General features: G+C 42.6%; 1 protein-coding gene across 1 annotated transcript in view; it reads left to right on the plus strand.

Annotated features, from left to right (window-relative positions):
- The window catches only part of TCERG1L (transcription elongation regulator 1 like), a 194427-nt gene that overhangs the window by 2689 nt on the left and 170931 nt on the right, over nucleotides 1–20807 (plus strand). The window contains exon 3 of the mRNA XM_043476085.1: nucleotides 584–764. Coding sequence (XP_043332020.1) covers nucleotides 584–764 — 181 coding nt within the window. The remainder of the gene's footprint in view (nucleotides 1–583; nucleotides 765–20807) is intronic.

Consider the following 20807-nt stretch of genomic DNA (forward strand, 5'->3'; position numbering starts at 1 on the left):
GAGTAAGACTGGCCTGTTCAAAAGCACCAGTAGATGGTGATGGTGGGGGATTTTGTTTTAGCGTAAAATATTTGGATTTCATAGAAAAATAGAAAAGTTCTACTTCTGAATCAGAATCTACCTTCTGAATTTTTCGGTTTTTAAATTTCTACCCATTGATCAGAATCTAACAGTAAACGTTGTATAACTCAAAAATACATTTTAAAAGCATTTTCTTGCCACTATTCCTTTGAGTAGTCATCTTTCTAATGGTTTGTCTTGACTTTTGAATTAAAATATACTGGCCACACTTTGTTTACTTGAAAACCAAGGGAAAGTAGTACAGTGACCTGTTCCCCACATGCTGCTTACTTCAGTGGGGAGACTCTCTCATCTGCTAACTGGCTGCTGAAATGAATAGCCAAGTGAATAGCTGGAGACCAGGCCTCGAAGGTGATTGATATCAGAACCCCAAGCATCTAGAGTGCTTTTCCCACCCATAGAATCTTCAGGATTCAGTATTAGACAGGATAAGTATTGTACAGTCTTCAGCTTTTATTTTGTGTGTGGTCTTACATGTTATGCTTGCTTTCTCTTTGGACAGATCTTTGTAAATAATTCCTTTGCTCTGGACTCAACGTGGGTGTATCCTGAGGAATCAAGGCTGTTTCATGGGCACCAAAAGCCTCAGCTATGGACAAACCAAGTGGCCGTGTCTCTGTCCAGACCAGCCCCTGCCTCCAGGCCTCTGCCCACAGTGGTGTTAGCGCCTCAGCCCCCACCAGGTTGGTGCCCAGATGGCAGTGACAACGTGTGATTGGTTTTCTGTTTGTTTGCTCGGTTTAGCTACAGACTAGTTCTAGGTATGAAAACTATCTTTGTCATTTTAATGACATAATTCTTCCAGTAAAATATAATCCCTTTTCTGTGGTCAGGATTCCTCTTCATGAAGAAATTGAGTTTGGGTTTGCTTATTCACTGTGCTTTTGGAGAACGGAATCTGTTTTAAGGTGAAGTGATGGTTGAAACAATTTGCACAGAATCACGTTTTTGGTGCTCTGTTTTTAGAATGGGACCAAATCCTCTGCTGATAGGTCTTAGGAGGGGCTCCAGTTGATCAGGCAACTCTTTTTAAAAGTGTTTCTTAGGTAGGAAAAGGTTCACGGCTCTGTGGTCCACAGGATACAGACACATGTAAGATTTGGGTGGGGGGGCAGTGGGGGGTTGATACTGGCGAAGGTCTATGAAAGTGTGCTGCTTGGGAGATGGATTCGGTTCTATCTTTGGAGTCTAGTGACCTGAGAGAACATTTGTCCTGGAACAGACTCCCATGAAATAATCTCCGGTTGAAAGATGATATAATAAACCTATATAGTAACAAGAGAATAAAATCATCTTATGAATTTTTAAGTTGATTTTAAAAATCACCTTAACATATGATCATATTACAAAAGCAAATGTTACCCATGCCACAGTTATCTTGCAACACCTTCCATTATAGGATATTTTATGACTTCAGAATTTCATTATCTTCCTTGTAATTTCCTACCTACCAAGACTGTCGCAGTGTGTAGCTCTAAAATTTAGTAATAAGGACATGTACCTGTGGATAGTTCATTGCTGGTTTGGGAGACACATTTGTTTTCCTCCCTCTTTATCTGCCTTATGAGTCTAATTTGCTCTGGGTGCTATTTATCAGTAAGTCAGAAAGGACACCCAACTCGAGTAGGTCCCCTACATATGAGCAAGTTCAGTTCCGAGAGTGCATTCATAAGCCCAATTTGTTGGTAAGTCCAGCAAATTTAGCCTAGGTACCCAGCTAACACAATGGGCTGTACAGTACTGTGCTGTAATAGGTTTATAGTATATTCACACAAATCATACATTAAAAAAAACAAACAGAAAAAGTAAAGAACACATCTTTAATCTTACAGTACAGTACCTCGAAAAGCACAGCAGTTCCAGTTGCCTCACCGCCGCTTTTATTGTTGCTTCTGGGCCTCCTGGGCTTGGAAGAAAGACATTGTCCTGCTGCCCTGTACGCAGCGCTGTGCAGTGAGGTCCACAAAAGCCCGGCCACGTGGAGAGGGTGCATGCGCGTGACGTGTGCGCCAGACACGGGAAGGCGTGCGTGTGACGTGTGCGCCAGACGCAGGAGCTGACTTAATCTGACTGGACACGTGCACGCTCACGTTCACATCTTTGAAAGTTCACAGCTGCAGGGTCCTGGGTAGGGGCCTTCCTGCATTTGCGTGTTTTCACCGGCTGAAGCTGTGATTCTTGACTGAAGCGTGCCTCTGTCCTTGTCATCAGCTGTCACTGAGTTACTAATGTCTGAGCAAGCATCATACGTGCATACATTTATTTTACACTGAGGTGGTCACATGTCCTTTCTAAGTGAATGATGACAAGAGAGGATCAGAGAGCATGTAACATACAAGTATCCCAGGGCTTTAGATGGCCCTTTGGGGCATGGAAGTAGAATATGTTACTTTCCTAGCGCATGGTCAATGCTGTCAGCAAAGGCATCAGCACGTATAGTTTAAAAAATAGTGAAATTAGCTCATTGTTCGAACAAAAGCCTTGAGTGACCTTTCCTCCTGTCGCTTCACTCCTGAATATCATACTGACATTTGCATTCTACCTGAATTTTCTTAGAAAACCCATCCTGTGGGAATGCTAAATATCTACTTAGTTGAAGAAGCTTCTGGCAAATTATCATAGCTTTTCTATCATGGGGTATTTTTACTTTTGCCATTTTGTGGCACATATTTCATACTTGAAGCAAAGCCGTGTAAATTTTACCTTCTGACATTCTGTGATGTGTGCTCAGTCATACAGTCACGTCCGGCTCTTTGTCACCCCATGGACTTATGGTGACATGGACTCATGTCACCCCATGTAGCCCAGCAGGCTCCTGAGTCCATGGAATTTCCCAGGCAGTAATACTGGAGTGGGTTGCCATTTCCTCCTCCAAGGGATCTTCCTGACCCAGGGATCAAACCTGCATCTCCTGTGTTGGCAGGCAGCTTCTTTACCACTAGCGCTACCTGGAAGCCCTTGACTTTTTTGACTAAGCTATATTAAAGGTTGAAATAAAATAATCATTTCTTACTAACATGGTCGATTGTAGAGTAACTGTCCACCTCATCTTCCACTTGTCAGGTCCTTTTCTTGGATTCTTGGACTGTTTTTTGGAATTAGAACCATAAGACTGTAATATGCCTTACATATCTTTTGGGGAATCTGTCATCAGAGCTATTTTACTAAGTCAAAGCTTTTATTTTGAGATGGAAGTTTCTGAACTGATACAAGGAAGTTTTGATTTTTTGATACATTTCATAATTCTTAGAAATTAGTAATCTGGAAAGTATGTGTTAAATGACCCTAAGTTCAAAGAATGTATTTCTGTCCATGGGATTCTCTAGGCAAAAATACTAGAGTGGGTTGCCATGCCCTTCTCCAGGGGCTCTTCCTGACCCACGGATCAAACTTAGGTCCCCTGTACTGCAGGCAGATTCTTTACCATTTGAGTTACCCAGGAAGCCACAAAGAATACATTTAGGGGGTTGTTTCTATGTTACGGACTGCTTGACTGAGAACTTAGAGAGGGGAACAAGTAAAGTTGGAAGGTAGTTAAAAGATACATTGTTTCAATTTTGCTGTAATTTGTGAGAAAATTTCAGATAGACTCATTAAAACATTTTACATGTAAATTTTCAGATATGTTATTGAAAGTTACTGTTTTAAATTTTATACTTGATATAAATTGATAAATTTAAATATTATTTTGTTCTATGTTAGATAAATTTATACATTTATAAATATCAGTTCAGTTCAGTCACTCAATCATGTCCAACTCTTTGCAACCCCGTTGCCAAAACTGCTGCCAAAAACTGCAGCATGCCAGGCCTCCCTGTCCATCACCAATTCCCAGAGCTTGCTCAAACTCATGTCCATCCAGTCAGTGATGACATCCAACCATCTCATCCTCTGTTGTCCCCTTCCCCTCCCTCCTTCAATCTTTCCCAACATCAGGGTTGTTTCTAGTGAGTCAGTTCTTCACATCAGGTGGCCAAAGGATTGGAGTTTCAGCTTCAGCATCAGTCCTTCCAATGAATATTCAGGACTGATTTCCTTTAGGATGGACTGGTTGGATCTCCTTGCAGCCCAAGGGACTTTCAAGAGTCTTCTCAACACCACAGTTCAAAAGCATGAATATTTTGGTGCACAGCTTTCTTTATAGTCCAACTCTCACATCCATACATGACTACTGGAAAAACCATAGCTTTGACTAGATGGACCTTTGTTGGCAAAGTAATGTCTCTGCTTTTTAATATGCCATCTAGGTTGGTCATAACTTTTTTTCCAAGGAGAAAGCGTCTTTTAATTTCATGACTGCAGTCACCATCTGCAGTGATTTTGTAGACCAAGAAAAGTCTCTCATTGTTTACACTGTTTCCCATCTGTTTGCGATGAAGTGATGGGACTGGATGCCATGATCTTAGTTTTCTGACTGTTGGGTTTTAACACAATTTTTCACTCTCCTCTTTCACTTTCATCAAGAGGCTCTTTAGTTCTTCTTCACTTTCTGCCATAAGGATGGTGTCATCTGCATATCTGAGGTGATTGATATTTCTCCTGGCAATCTTGATTCCAGCTTGTGCTTCTTCCATCACAGTATTTCGTGTGATGTACTCTGCATATAAGCAGGGTGACAATATACAGCCTTGACATGCTCCTTTCCCAATTTGGAACCAGTCTGTTGTTCCATGTCTGGTTCTAACTATTGCTTCTTGACCTGCATACAGATTTCTCAGGAGGCAGGTGTATCATATTATATATAGTATATTAATATGTAATTAATGTATGGATATATTATATAAGTGATACCTTAAGTTGATCTGTCTTATAAGTTATGTTCAGAGTAAATGGCCTTCAGATCATAGATATATTTTATTAATGCCCCTTAAATTCATCAAAGAAGTGCTATGAGAGCTCCAGGGAGAATCAGGAGAGAGAGTCAGAACTGCCTGTTTTAAACGGGGCTGGCAGGCCTGGTGCATTTCCCTCTCCTGGATAGATGGCACCTCTGTGTACTGATCAGAATGTACCGTGAGCTCAGATGCTATGGCACTCGGCAGTGGCTTTGTCTGAATGAGCACGTGGTTTGTTGGAGCGAGTTGGAGGCTGGGTTGGGCAGGGATGCTGTGACCTCTGAGAGCCCTGTTGATGCCACGTTCCGCTGGCCTATGGTTGGCCAAGGAGGAACCGCAGCACCACAGGGTCTTTATTAGCGCAAGTTGAACGAATTGGGGTAAACCCTCTAAAACTGAATACGTGTTTTGAAGGAGTTCGTTTTTAGGTGTATGCTAGACTGATGTGTTGAGAATGAAGGTGGTGATTTGCTGTTAGACGCAGACCTGAAGAGAGCCTGTTGGCCCCTGAGAAGCGTAGCGTGGAGGTCAGTCGTGTTCCCATCTGCGCTCATCGGAGGCGCCTCCTCTCCCGTCGGCGATGTGGACGTAGACGCTGCAGGGCGCCCTCACAGCTCAGGGTCTCCCAGGGCCTGTGCGGTTGGTAGATGGCCCCCCAGCGCTGTGGTCCTGCGGGCTGTCTGCAGACGTGAGCGGAGGGTCTCAGCAGATGAGCAGGGAAGGCCTCTGCGGGAGGGGCGGGACATCGATGTGCCTGAAACACAACGAAGACCAGAGCGCTTGACCAGGGCGGGAGAGGCAGCGCTGGAGTGGGGCAGGCAGAGTCACACAAACCCCAGGAAATGTTTCGTCAGGTGACAAGCCTCGGGAGGGGAGCGGTGGCGTGGCGGCAGTCGCCCCAGCTCGGGGCCTCTTCTTTTAAGAGGAGTCCTAGTATTGGGCGGGACCTGCTGAGTCCCGGGCCCTCTCCAGGGTGTCGGGATTTTGTGTCCTTCCTCGGCTCTGGAGCCGTGGGTTCTCCAGGCAAGTGTGAATCCGTCTTCAGGAAGCAGGGCAAAGAGAAGGCAGCACGTCCTTGCTGAAACAGAAATGCCAGCGTACAAACGCACACAGCGCTCCAACTGTACCGGAAGCTAAAGGCTCCACTGAATGACTTAGTGGCTTTTTAAGGGATTATCGCTCATCACGGTGTGAACGGATGGCACTGAGAAGCGCTCTAGGCCTCAGAGGTCGATGCAAGAGGGGCGAGGTTGCCCGGGGCTGGCACAGGCATGCCCTCCTCTTTGACGGTCTCTGTGCTTGGGGGGCGGCCTCATCCCTTTGTCTCCACTGCCAGCATCTCCCTTCTCCCATGCAGCACTGGGGCCCTTTTTATCCCAGGGAGGAATGGACTTGCATCGCTTCTGAGGGTGTGAGGTTTATCACAGCGGGAGATGGGAGCAGGACCAGCATGGAAATGGTCCTTTCTGAGGAGTCTCTGCTCTTCACGTCTAAAAATAAGGACTTCAGAGTCTTTTGAGCCATTCAGAAATACACCAACTCAGACTCAGCGTATGAAGCCGGAGAATGATAGACTCAGCTCCTGTGCAGTAAAGACACAGGACGTGATTAGTTTGCTGGAGACTGGAGTCTGTCTACATGTTGTCTGTGTCGCATTGCCCTTCGGCTTGAGATCAAAGAGCCTGATTCTACCAATATCTTGCTGGGGGAAAAAATACTGACTGTGACTTTCAAAGAAGACTAGAGAGAGGGAGAAAAAATGGGAGATGTGGTGGAGCCCCGGAAACTACTCTGCTTCATGAAAGATGCATTTACTCAAAACATACAGAAGGAAGACAGATCTGGGAAAAGGCTGCTGCACTGGAACTTGTAAGCATTTTGTATAAATCAGTGCTTGGTTTAGCTTAATAAGAAGAAAAGAATGGTACAGCAAAGCAATAAAAGAAAAGTCACCAGGGGGCTGGCGGAGGCATGAAGTCGCATGGAAAGATGGTTTGGATCAGGTGACAGAAGATGATATGAAAGGATTCTTCAGCACGCTTAGCTATGACAGTAAACAGAGGTGGGATCACGACAAGGTGATGTGTGAGACAGAAAGCAAACGGCACATCAATATTGATTTGAACTCCTTAAAAAATGAATATAATGCAGCAGATGTATTAATGTGGCCGAACCGTGTACCTGGGTCACTGTGTCTTGCTGAAGCCTGTGAATGGGGAGCCCCTCCATCCAGGAACACAGACGCGGACACGGCTTCAGATCAGTGTCGAGCATGCGGTGGGATCTCCTGGTGGGGAAAACCTTAGAGACTTAGGAGGGGGAAAAGTCTGTGATCAAAGAAGTAAGTGCCCAACAGGAAGTCATCCATACGCGTAAGCGAGAAGAGGCATCCTGGAACCACCGACGGATTGCTTTCTCTTCTAATGTTCTCGCTCAAGTTCTACGTCTCACGTTAATGTTGCTGTCATTCCACATTTACATTTTATCTTGCTCATCAGTGTTTTCCTTATCTTTTTAATTTATTTTTTAATTGGAGGAAAGTTGCTTTTAAAATATTGTGTTTTCTGCCATATAGCCATTCGAATCAGTCGCAATTGTTTTAAGTTTAAGCCTGTTGTTTAAAGGTACAGTTTCTGCTTTTGCTTTTTAAAGGTGGATACTTATATTATTCTTCAGCATACTTATATTTGACTTCCTATTTTGGTATTTTTTCTGTCATGTTATTATTCCTGTTTCTCACGGTCTTTTGTTATTCCTTTATTTTAGTCTGTTTTTATTCTTTTGCTGTGCCTTATATGTTTTGTTTGATTTTGTGTATTTGTGTTTTCTATGGTGATTTTGGAATCTGTTCCTACTGATTCTATTTTGTCAAGCAATTAACAGTAAGACTGAGGAAAAAAACAGATTTAACTCTGTTTCCTCTAATTTTCAAATCATGACAACACTATCCCTTTAGAATTTTTTATAGAGTATGAAAATTTGGGAAAACTTTATATCATAAAAATTTATTGTTTTCTCTTCAGTTTCCTCAACTGACAAATTAATCTAAAGCAGCAGCTAAGAATGGGTTGATGACAGGTTCCAGAATATCTGTAATTGTCAATAATTTTTTTCAATCATTTAGAGTATATGTAAGTATTTGTTAATTTGGTCAAGAAGTGAGTGGAAAATTCTGAGAAGTTTTTTCTCCCCAAACTAAAGCTGAGAAAAGTAACTATAATCTGAATACATAACCTTAAATTATGTTAGTAAAATTGGGAAGAGGAGAAATGAGAAATGTGAGGACGCAAAGTATTTCAAAATCCCTCAAACAGAATAAAAGAAGCTGAAACACTAGGAAACTCTCCGCATTGGAAGCCGATAACAAGGTTATCCAAGGCTGACCCAGGCCAAGGAGTCCTGCCCCATAGCCAACCTTACAAATATCAGTAAAAGCAGCAGCCGTCTACCACTGGTGCAGGGCGGGCTTGGAGAGTGGCCTTTTACCGTGGTACAGGAAAATGGGGATCGCTGAAAGTCGAGGAGGCACAAATATTAAGACTTAGACACCCCGGAACTTTCTAAGAAAAAGACATTGGTAAAGGGCCTGTGGGGCATGGAAGGCAATTGTGGCAAAAAAATTCAAACCAGGTCAGCACCCGATGACCCTGACCCGCCTTGTTCACTGACACCTCGGCAGAAGGAAAGGCGTGCTCATTTCCAGGAGTAAATCCTATTTACTTCAATCTCTGTTGTTCTTTTCATGACATCTGCGTGCTAATTCACTCAGTCGTGTCCAGTTCTTCATGACCCCATGGACTATGGCCCGCCAGGCTTCACTGTCCATGGGATTCTCCAGGCAAGAATACTGGAGTGGGTCCCCATGCCCTCCTCCAGGGGATCTTTCCAATCCAGGGATCAAACCCGCGTCTCTCCTGCATTGCCGGTAGGTTCTTTACTGCTCGCACCACCGTGAAAATATGTGACGTCCGGCTTTGAACAAAAAACTTACTACAAACACACAAAGCAGGAAATGAAAACAATGGCCAACAGACAAGATGATCAGTAGAACCAGATCCTAAGATGACATATTTTGAAACTATCAGTCAGGAACTTTGAAATAACTATGATTCATATATTTATGAGTCTAATGGAAAAGGATGGCAACATGGATGAAAAATAGAGAATCTCATCATAGTAATGGAAAATATAAAAAAAAAAAATGAAAATACTTGACAAAATAAAACGTGGTATCATAAATGAAGAATTATTTTGGTGGAGTCATGAGCAGAGAATAGCAAGGAGAGATGAGAAGGCTTCTTAAGTGCACAATGCAAGGAAATAGAAAAAAAAAAAACACAATAGAATGGGAAACACCAGAGATCTCTTCAAGAAAATTGGAGGTACTAAGGGAACATTTCATGCAAAGATGGGCACAGTAAAGGACAGAAATGGTATGGACCTAACAGAAGCAGAAGAGATTAAGACGAGCAGGCAAAAACACACAGAAGTGTACAGAAAGTCTTAAGGACCTGGGGAAACATTGTGCCCACTTTGTTTCTTAATATTTGTGGCCCCTCAACTTTCAGTGATGGTCACTCACCTAGAGCCAGACATCCTGAAGCGTGAAGTCAAGTGGACCTTAGGAAACATTGCTACAATTCTAGTTCAGCTATTTCAAATCCTAAACGTTGATGCTGTCAAAGTGCTGCACTCAATATGCCAGTAAACTTGGAAAGCTCAGCAGTGGCCACAGGCCTGGAAAAGGTCAGTTTTCATTCCAATCCCAAAGAAAGGCAATGCCAAAGAATGTTCAAATTACCATACAATTGCATTCATTTCACATGCTAGCAAAATTATGCTCACAATCCTGCAAGCAAGACTTTAACAGTATGTGAAGCAAGAACTTCCAGATGTTCAAGCTGCATTTAGAAGAGGCGGAGAAACCAGAGATCAAATTGCCAACATCCATTGGATCATAGAAAAAGCAAGGGAATTTCAGAAAAAAATATCTATTTCTGCTTCATTGACTATGCTACAGCCTTTGACTGTTTGGATCACAGCAAACAGTGGAAAATTCTTAAAGAGATGGGAATACCAGACCACATTATCTGCCTCCTGAGAAACATGTATGCAGGTCAAGAAGCAACAGTAAGAACTGGACACGGAACAATGGACTGGTTCAAAATTGGGAAAGGAGTATGTCAAGGTTGCATATTGTCACCCTGCTTATTTAACTTAAATGCAGAGTACATCACGCGAAATGCTGGGCTGGATAACTCACAAACTGGAATCAAGGTTACTGGGAGAAATATCAACAACCTCAGATATGCAGATGACACCACCCTTATGGCAGAAAGCAAAGAGGAATTAAAGAGCCTCTTGATGAAGGTAAAAGAAGAGTGTGAAACGTTGGCTTAAAACTCAACATTCAAAAACCTATTCAAGTTATGGCGTCTGGTCCCACCAATTCAGGGCAAATACATGGGGAAAACGTGGAAACAGTGACAGATCATTTTCTTGGTCTCCAAAATCACTGAGGATGGTGACTGCAGCCACGATATTAAAGAGCATTTGCTGCTTGGAAGAAAAGCTAAGACAAACCTAGATAGCATATTAAAAAGCAGAGACATTACTTTGCCAACAGAGGTCCATCTAGTCAAAGCTATGGTTTGTAGTCAAAGCTATGTATGTAGTCACATACAGACGTGAGAGTTGGACCATAAAGAAGGTTGAGTGCCCAGAAATTGATATTTTTGAACTGTGGTTCGGGAGAAGACTCTTGAGAATCTCTTTGGCAACAAGGAGATCAAACCAGTCCATCCTAAAAGAAATCAGTCCTGAATATTCATTGGAAGGACAGATGCTGAAGTTGAAACTCTAATACTTTGGCCACCTGATGTGAAGAATTGACTCATCAGAAAAGACCCTGATGCTGGGAATGATTGAAGGCAAGAGGAGAAGAGGATGACAGAGGAAGAGATGGTTGGATGGCATCACTGACTCAATGGACATGAATATGAGGAAACTGCAGGAAATAGTGAAGGATAGGGAAGCCTGGCATGGTGCAGTTCACGGGTTTGCAAATATTCGAACATGACTGAGGACTGAACAACAACAGCAAAATTCCAGAACTTGATGATTTCACAAGTGAATTCTACCAAACATTTAGAGAAGAGTTAACACCTGTCTTTCTGAAACTATCCCAAAAATTTGCAGAGGAAGGAACATTTCCAAACTCCTTCTATGGGGCCATTACTACCCCGACACTAAAAGCAAACAAAGGTATCACACACACACACACACACACACACACACATAAATTACAGGCCAGCATCACTGATGAAAATAGATGTAAAAATCCTCAACAGAATACTAACAAACCAACTTCAACAATGCATTAGAAGGATCATACACCATGATCTATTCACTGGAAGGAGTGATGCTGAAGCTGAAGCTCCAGTCCTTTGGCCACTTGATGTGAAGAGCTGACTCACTGGAAAAGACCCTGATGCTGGGAAAGATTGAGGACAGGAGGAGAAGGGGACGACAGAGGATGAGATGGTTGGATGGCATCACTGACTCGACGGACATGAGTTTGAGCAAGCTCCTGGAGTTGGTGATACGGGGGGGCCTGGCATGCGGCAGTCCACGGGGTCACAGAGAATCAGACATGACTGAGCGACTGAATTAAGAAGAGGAAAAGACCATACTCCAAAAGCTGTAAGATGCTGATGAAAGAAACTGAAGATGACACAAGCAGGTGGAAAGGTATGCTGTGCTCTTGGCTGGAAGAATCAATATTGTTCAGATGACCATCCTACCCCTGGAAATCTACAGGTTCAGTGCAATCTCTGCCAAATCACCAGTGGCATTTTTCACAGAACTAAAACAAGAAATTTTAAAATTTGTACGGAAATGCAAAAGACTCCACATAGCCAAAACAATCTTGAGAAAGAACAGAGCCTCCTTAGGCAGCTTTATTCCGAGGTATGTTATTCTTTTTGTTGCAATGGTAAGTGGGATTGTTTCCTTGATTTCTCTTTCTGATTTAATATTTAAATGTAAGGTTGGACACTCTAAAATCCTTAGTTTAAAACATAGACAGAACTCTTGAACACAAATCACAGCAACATCTTTTCTGATACCCTTCCTAGAGTAATGAAAATAAAAACAAATCTAAACAAATGGAATCTAATTAAACTTAAGAACTTTTGCACAGCAAAGGAAACCATAAATCAAGCAAAAAGACAACCCTCAGAATGGGAGCAAGTATTTGCAAACAAAACAACTGACATGGGATTAGTCTCCAAAATATACCAATAGGTCATGCACTTCAATATAAAAAATAAGCCAATCAAAACCCGGCAGAAGATCTAAATAAACATTTTTCTAAAGAAGACCTACAGATGGCTAAAAAGCACATGAAAAGATGCTAAACATCACTAATTTTTAGAGAAATGCAAATCAAAACTACATTGAGGTATCACCTCACACTGGTCAAAATCTATAAACAAGACATGTGGAGAAGAGGGAACCTTCCTACACTGTTGGGTGGGAAGGTAAAGGTCCAGCTTCTATGGAGAACAGAAGGGAGGGTCCTTAAAGAACTAAAAAGAGAACTACCTCTGACCCAACAATCCCACTCCTGGACATAAATCCAGAGCAAACCATAATTCAAACAGAAACATGCACCCCAATGCTCATTGCAGTATTATTTACAGTAGCCAGGACATGGAAGAAACCTAAATGTCCATCAACAGAGGAATGCAAAGAAAAGATACAGTGCATAAATACAGTGAACTATCACTCAGCCATTAAAAGAAACAAAATAATACCATTTGCAGCAACATGGGTAGACCTAGAGACTGTTTCACTGAGTGAAGTATGCCGGCACAGAGAGAAGATATCATATGATGTTGCTTACATGCGGAGTCTGAGAAAAGGGTACAGATTAACTTCTTTACAAAGCAGATGTGGAGTCAGAGACATGGAATGCAAACTTATGGTTACCAGGGGATAAATGGGGGGGAGATAAATTGGGAGACTGGGTCAACATACGCACACTCCTACAGATAAAATAAATAGTGAGGACCTATTGCTTAGTTCAGGGGCTTCCCAGCTGGCGCTAGAGGTCAAGAACCCGCTTGCCAATGCAGGAGACATAAGAGATGTGGGTTCAATCACTGGGTTGGAAGATCCCTTGGAGGATGGCATGGCAACCCACTTCAGTATTCTCACCTGGACAATCCCATGGACAGAGGAGCCTGGTAGGCTACAGTCCACGGGGTCACAAAGAGTCACGGCTGAAGCAACTTAGCACACACACTCGCATGTACGCGTAGCACAGGGAACTCTGTTCAACACTTTATAACGACCTATTTGGGAAAAGAATCTGAAAGAACGGATATTGTTGCTGTTTAGTTGCTAAATTGTGTCCGACTCTTTTGTGACCTCATGGACTGTAGTCCTCCAGGCTCCTCTGTCCGTGGGATTTCCCAGGCAAGAATTCTGGATGTGAAACTCAGTCATGTCCGACTCTTTGTCGGACATGGACTATACAAACTGTGGAATTCTCCAGGCCAGAATTCTGGAATGAGTTGTATTTTCCTTCTCCATGGAATCTTCCCAACCCAGGGATTGAGCCCATGTCTCCTGCTTAGCAGGCAGATTCTTTACCACTGAGCAACCTGGGAAGCCCAGAATAGATCCGCGTGTGTCTATAACTGATTCACTTTACTGTATGTGCATACTGAGTCACTTCAGTCGTGTCCAACACTCTGTGACCCTATGGACTGCAGCCCACCAGGCTCCTCTATTCATGGGATTTTCCAGGCAAGAATACTGGAGTGAGTTGCCATGTCCTCCTCCAGGGGATCTTCCTGACTGCACCTGAAACTAACACAACATTGTAAATCAGCTGTACTCCCAGAAAGTTTTTTTTTAACTAATATAATTTCACTCAGTGATTCTCCTATGGCAAGTTAAATAAAGAACAAATATGTAGTCACAGTGATTCAGCACCTCATAATTTATAACAACAAAAGGAAAGAAAAAACACAACTGCCCATGACTAAATAACTGTTTAAGTCAATTACCATGTATCAATAAAAGTGGGCATTCTTCAACTATTAGTAGAAGTGCTTTAGAAGACTAATCAGACAAAAGAAGTTTTCGTTTTGTTTTAGTAATTTTTAGAAGTGGATTGCAACCTCTATGAGCCAGATGATGCCGGTTTGAGAGTGCTGCTCACACATACTCATTCACACACACACTGATAAGAGATGGAAGGAAGCATCAGAAAATGTAATGGTTATTTCTGGATGTTGGGATGAGGGGCCACTTTTATTTCCAGTGATGTAGTTTCTTTCATTTCCCATTTGCAATGAGCATGTATTACTTACATAACAGAATGCCATAAAATGCATGAAAAAGCTCCTTTCTTCTTTGTGCTGTTGAAAACGAGAATATTACATGCTGCTTGAGCCTCCCATTGGCTGCATCACTCTGATGGAACCATAATGGAGTCACATCCATCTGTTCCACAAAGAAAGAGCCCCATATCAACGCAAAGCTTGATTGGTTTTTAACCACTCATTATTTCTGGGGACCCTGATGCTGGAAAAGAGTGACGGGAAAAGGAGAAAGGGCCGACAGAGGATGAGATGGTTGGATGGCATCACCGACTCAACAGACACGAGTTTGAGCAAACTCCGGAAGATGGTGGAGGACAGGGAAGCCAGGTGGGCTGCAGTCCACGGGGTTGCCAAGAGCCGGACACAGCTGAGCGACTGAACAGCAACAACGAGTCTGGGAAGGAGGAGTTCTCCACCTTGTAGCTGCAGGATCAGACGTCTGGAAGAACCTCAGGAAGAGGTCTTTCGTTTCCTCCTTGGAGCTGCCCCGAGGAGCCTCAGGGTCCAGCGCAGGCGAGCACTGACCGTCCGTGACCACTGGTGTCCACACAGAGCAGCCATCCTGGACCGTCTGGTCTGCCTTCACCCAAGACTGTGCGTCCGGATGGAGGTGATGGGGTGGGCGTGGAGGGGTAAACGGAAACAGCCTGGCCGCGCCTAGTCGAGAATCAGCGCGACTTACTAGGAGATCAAACCGTGGCGTCACCGCTGTCTCTCTGCCTCAGCTCTCAAACTGGGGGCCCGAGCCCAGTGATTTCTGGAGGAAAGGGGATAAGCAGATCATCTTTCAGGCTCCCAATTTTACTTAGAAAGTTGGGGGAGACACACTGCTTTCCTATCATGGACATCAGATATTTCGGTAGAAGATAAAAAGGCATTTGACTCTTAGAGGGAAGAGGATACGCTCACGGACACCTCAGGCCTGCGCTGCCCAGCTTGGGATCTGTCCTCCAGCCAGCTAATGTAGTCACACCTTCCTCTGGCTGCTGAGAAATTGATGGGAGAGAATGCAAAAGTATGGTAGATTATGCCATCTGGGAGAAATCAGAAGAACACTTGCATGTGAGAATCATTAATCCAAAGCCATCTTCTAATGAGTCCTTTTGTTGTTTTATTTAGTCACTTAATCGTGTCTGACTCTTTGCAACCCTATGGATTGCAGCCCGCCAGGCTCCTCTGTCCATGGGATTCTCCAGGCAAGAATACTCGAGTGGGTTGCCATGGCCTACTCCACTGTTCTTGCCTGGAAGCACTCCCCAGCGGTGTGGCTTTCGGAGGTTTATTGAGTCTCTCTGTGCCTCAGCCTTCTCACCTGTAAAGTGCAGTTATTTCAAGAGTTCGCTGCATTATCGTTGGAATGTTAGCGATCCACACAAATGGCTGACGTCCTCAGCGCATCTCTGACGCCAGCTCCATCCCCAGTGCTCTGCAGAGACGTGCCCTGCATGATGCATCTCCAGAGGGGATGGAGGCAGGTGCCTTCTTGGCAGTAATCAAGCGTGGTCACTTTATCTTTTCTGGACTGTACTTCAAGGCCCCACTAGTATGAAAATTGGCTGTGCCCCCAGATCAAGTGGTAAATTATTCAGACATCAACTGAAATTGAGAGACGGCCAAGATAATGAAAAAACTAAATGAGATTTGTGCTTATCAATGTGACTCATATCATTTTAAAGAACTAGGAATTTATGTCCTGGTGATCATTTTTTCCCTTGAATTTATGGGTGACATTTCACAAAGTGATGAATCAGTTTGTCGAAACACGAGAGTGTAAGTAACAGATATGATACTGAATCATGGTATCAGTGCTGAGATGCCATTAACAAATGATGAAGGGAGGGCCAGGTTGTATGTTAACTGTGTGTTTCTAAATGAAGCGTGATTATTACCTTACTTTCCTGTCACTGGAAGCTGCTAGATACCAGTACCCATTCTAAAGCAGTATTCTCCATTGGAATTGCAGTGAGAATCACAGATGGAAACTAAAATTTTCTGATACTCATATTTTTAAAAGTATCAGTTCAGTTAAGTTCGGTCACTCAGTCATGTCCACTGACTCTTTGTGACTCCATGGACTGCAGCACGCCAGGCTTCTCTGTCTATCACCAACTCCTGGAGCTCACTCAAACTCATGTCCATAGAGTCAGTGATGCCTTCCAACCACCTCAACCTCTGTTGTCCCCTTCCCCTCCCGCCTTCAATCTTTCCCAGCATCAGGGTCATTTACAATGAATCAGTTCTTTGCATCAGGTGGCCAAAGTATTGGAGTTTCAGCATCAGTCCTTCCAAAGAATATTCAGGACTGATTTCCTTTAGGATTGACTGGTTGGATCTCCTTGCAGTCCAAGGGACTCTCAAGAGTCTTCTCCAACAACACAGTTCAAAAGCAGCAGTTCTTCAGTGCTCACTTTTCTTTAAAAAGTATAACAATATGTAAAATTCACTCAGTTCAGTTCAGTCGCTCAGTTGTATCCAACTCTTTGCAACCCCATGGACTACAGCACATCAGGCCTCCCGTCCATCACCAACTCCCACAGCTTGCTCACACTCATGTCCATAGAGCCAGTGATGCCATCCAACCATCTGATCCTCTGTTGTCCCCTTTTCCTCCTGCCTTCAATCTTCCCCAGCATCAGGGTCTTTTCCAAGAAGTCAGTTCTTTGCATCAGGTGGCGAAAGTATTGGAGTTTCAGCTTCAGTATCAGTCCTTCCAATGAATATTCAGGACTGATTTCCTTTAGGAATGACTGGTTAGATCTCCTTGCAGTCCAAGGGACTCTCAAGAGTCTTCTCCAACACCACAGTTCAAAACCATCAATTGTTTGATATTCAGCTTTCTTTATAGTCCAACTCTCACATCCATACATGACTATTGGAAAACCATAGCTTTGACTAGATGGACCTTTGTTGGCAAAGTAATGTCTCTGCTTTTTAATATGCTGTCTAGGTTTGTCATAGCTTTTCTTCCAAAGAGCAAATGCCCTTTAATATTGTGGCTACAGTCACCACCCTCAGTTATTTTGTAGCCCAAGAAAATGAAATCTATTGCTGTTTTCACTTTTTCCCCATGTATTTGCCATGAAGTGGTGGGGCCGGATGCCATGACTTTAGTTTTTTGAATGTTGAGTTTTAGCCAATGTTTTCACTCTCTTCTTTCACCTTCATCAAGAGGCTCTTTAGTTCCTCTTTGCTTTCTGCCATAAGGGTGGTGTCATCTGCATATCTGAGGTTGTTGATACTTCTCCCAGCAACCTTGGTTCCAGCTTGTGAGTCATCAAGCCCTGCATTTCACATGATGTACTCTGCATTTAAGTTAAATAAGCAGGGTGGCAATATGCAACCTTGACATACTCCTTTCCCAGTTTTGAACCAGTCTGTTGTTCCATGTCCACTTCTAACTGTTGCTTCTTGACCTGCATACATATTTCTCAAGAGGCAGGTCAGGTGGTCTGGTATTCCCATCTCTTTCAGAATTTTCCACATTTTGTTGCGATCCACACAGTCAAAGTCTTTGGCATAGTCAATAAAGCACAAATAGATGTTTTTCTAGAACTCTCTTGCTTTTTTGATGACCTGGTGGATGTTGGCAATTTGATCTCTGGTTCCTCTGCCTTTTCCAAATCCAGCTTGAACATCTGGAAGTTCACGGTTCACATACTGTTGAAGCTTTGCTTGGAGAATTTTGAGCATTACTTTACTAGCATGTGAGATGAGTGCAGTTGTGTGCTAATTTAAGCATTCTTTGGCATTGCCTTTCTTTGGGAAAACTGATCTTTTCCAGTTCTCTGGCCACTGCTGAGTTTTCCAAATTTGCAGGCATATTGAGTGCAGAACTTTCACAGTATCATCTTTTAGAATTTGAAATAGCTCAACTGGAATTCCATCACCTCCACTAGCTTTGTTTGTAGTGATGCTTCCTAAGGCCCACTTGACTTCACATTCCAGGATGTCTGGCTCTAGCTGAGTGATCACACCATCAGGGTTAATCTGGGTTGTGAAGATCTTTTTTGTATAGTTCTTCTGTGTATTGTTGCCACCTCTTCTTCATATCTTCTGCTTCTGTTAGGTCCATAGCATTTCTGTCCTTTATTGAGCCCATCTTTGCATGGCATGTACCCTTGATATCTCTAATTTTCTTTAAGAGATCTCTCATCTTTCCCATCCTTTTGCTTTCCTTTATTTCTTTGCATGGGTCACTGAGGAAGGCTTTCTTATCTCTTCTTGCTGTTCTTTGAAACTCTGCGTTTAAGTGGGTATAGCTTTCCTTTTCTCCTTTGACTTTCACTTCTCTTCACAGCTATTTGTAAGGCCTCCTCAAACAACCATTTTGCCTTTTTGCATTTCTTTTCCATGGTGATGGTCTTGATCCCTGCCTCCTGTACAATGTCACGAACCTCCTTCCATAGTTCATCAGGCACTCTGTCTATTAGATCTAATCCCTTGAATCTACTGGTCACTTATACTGTATAATTGTAAGAGATTTGATTTAGGTCATACCTGAATGGTCTAGTGGTTTTCCCTACTTTCTTCAATTTAAGTCTGAATTTGGCAATAAGGAGTTCATGATTTGAGCCACAGTCAGCTCCTGGTCTTGTTTTTGCTGACTGTATAGAGCTTCTCCATCTTTTGCTGCAAAGAATATAATCAGTCTGATTTCAGTGTTGGCTATCTGGTGATGTCCATGTATAGAGTCTTCTCTTGTGTTGTTGGAAGAGGGTGTTTTCTATGACCAGTGTGTTCTCTTGGCAAAACTCTACTAGCCTTTGCCCTGCTTCATTCCATACTCCAAGGCCAAATTTGCCTATTACTCCAGGTGTTTCTTGACTTCCTACTTTTGCATTCCAGTCCCCGATAATGAAAAGGACATCTTTTTTGGGTGTTAGTTCTAAAAGGTCTTGTAGATCTTCATAGAACCATGAGTTTCAGCTTATTCAGTGTTACTGGTTGGGGCATAGACTTGGATTACTGTGATACTGGATGGTTTTCCTTGGAAACAAACAGATCATTCTCTCTTTTTTGAGACTGCATCCAAGTACTGCATTTTGGACTCTTTTGTTGACTGATGGCTACTCCATTTCTTCTAAGGGATTCCTGCCCACAGTAGTAGATACAATGGTCATCCTAGTTGAATTCACCCATTCCAGTCTATTTTAGTTCACTGATTCCTAATATGTTGATGTTCACTCTTCCCATCTCCTGTTTGACCATTTCCAATTTGCCTTGATTCTTGGACCTAAGATTCCCATTTCCTATGCAATATTACTCTTTACAGCACCAGACTTTACTTCCATCACCAGTCACATCCACAACTGGATGTTGTTTTTGCTTTGGCTCCATCTCTTCATTCTTTCTGGAGTTATTTCTCCACTGATCTCCAGTAACATATGTAAAATGTAAAATTGATTTTAGTAATTTATTTTATCTATCCCAGTATATTTAGAACACTATCATTTCAACATGTAATCAATGATCAGTATAAAAGTATTAATGAGATAGTCACATTAATTTGTTTCATATTGTCTTTGAAATCGAGTGTGTCTTTTACACTCAGCCCATCTCAAGTGCTCAGTTGCTGTGTAATTGGAGTCCCCGAGTGGGACAGGGCAGTGTGGGAAGGTTTATTTACTTATTTATTATTTATTTGTGACAATCTTGAAGATCTCTTTGTGAGTATATTTTAGCATGACCGCTTAATAAGGTGTCAAGGTATTATTTCAAAGAAATTTAATTAATGCTCATGAATCTGTGACCTTATAAAAATAGTTAAAGCATCCATTTTTCTGATAACTAAAATATTTAAAAGGTGTGAACATATGGTGTTTATTTGCAAAAGTGGCCTATTTTTAATACATTCCATTTTTCCCAGCCTAGGAATGCTTCATATTTGTTAGGTGTAGAAAAATTGGAAACTACCAAAATATAGACGGAAGAAAAAAGTCGTCCACAGCTCCAGTACATATATGCTTGTGAACATTGCTAATGTATTGATGTGTTGCCATACTTGATACACTATTGTAACATAGTTTTGTGTTCTCCTGTGACAATCTTTTAATACAGATTTCTTCATCATAGTATAAACTAGCAACTGTCATCTTTAATGAATATTTAAAAATCTGAATGATGAGTCAGAGTTTACTTAACATAATACGCCAAAGGAAACTCTTTTCAAGTTTTCACTGTCCATGAATACTCCATAGGCAATTGAGCATCATTTCTTCATCATAATTTCTGAGACTTCGGATAGATGTCTTAATCTAAGTCATCAAAGTTTCTCACTTGCTTTAAAGGATGCAAGACTGCCTTGCAGGACTGCAGACGTGTTGATCAGGAAAAGGATCTGTTTCTCCCTTTCCATCCTCGAGTGCATTAATTTTGCTTTTAAAATTCTCTCTCACCTTCACGGTCTCGAACTTTGGGTGCAACACCTAATGGAGGAGCGGCAGCAGGCACTCTCGCTTCCCATCCCCGCGGACGCTCCTAATCCCTTCCCTCTAAC

The sequence above is a fragment of the Cervus canadensis genome, chromosome 8, assembly GCF_019320065.1.
Source record: "Cervus canadensis isolate Bull #8, Minnesota chromosome 8, ASM1932006v1, whole genome shotgun sequence".
NCBI lineage: Eukaryota > Metazoa > Chordata > Mammalia > Artiodactyla > Cervidae > Cervus > Cervus canadensis.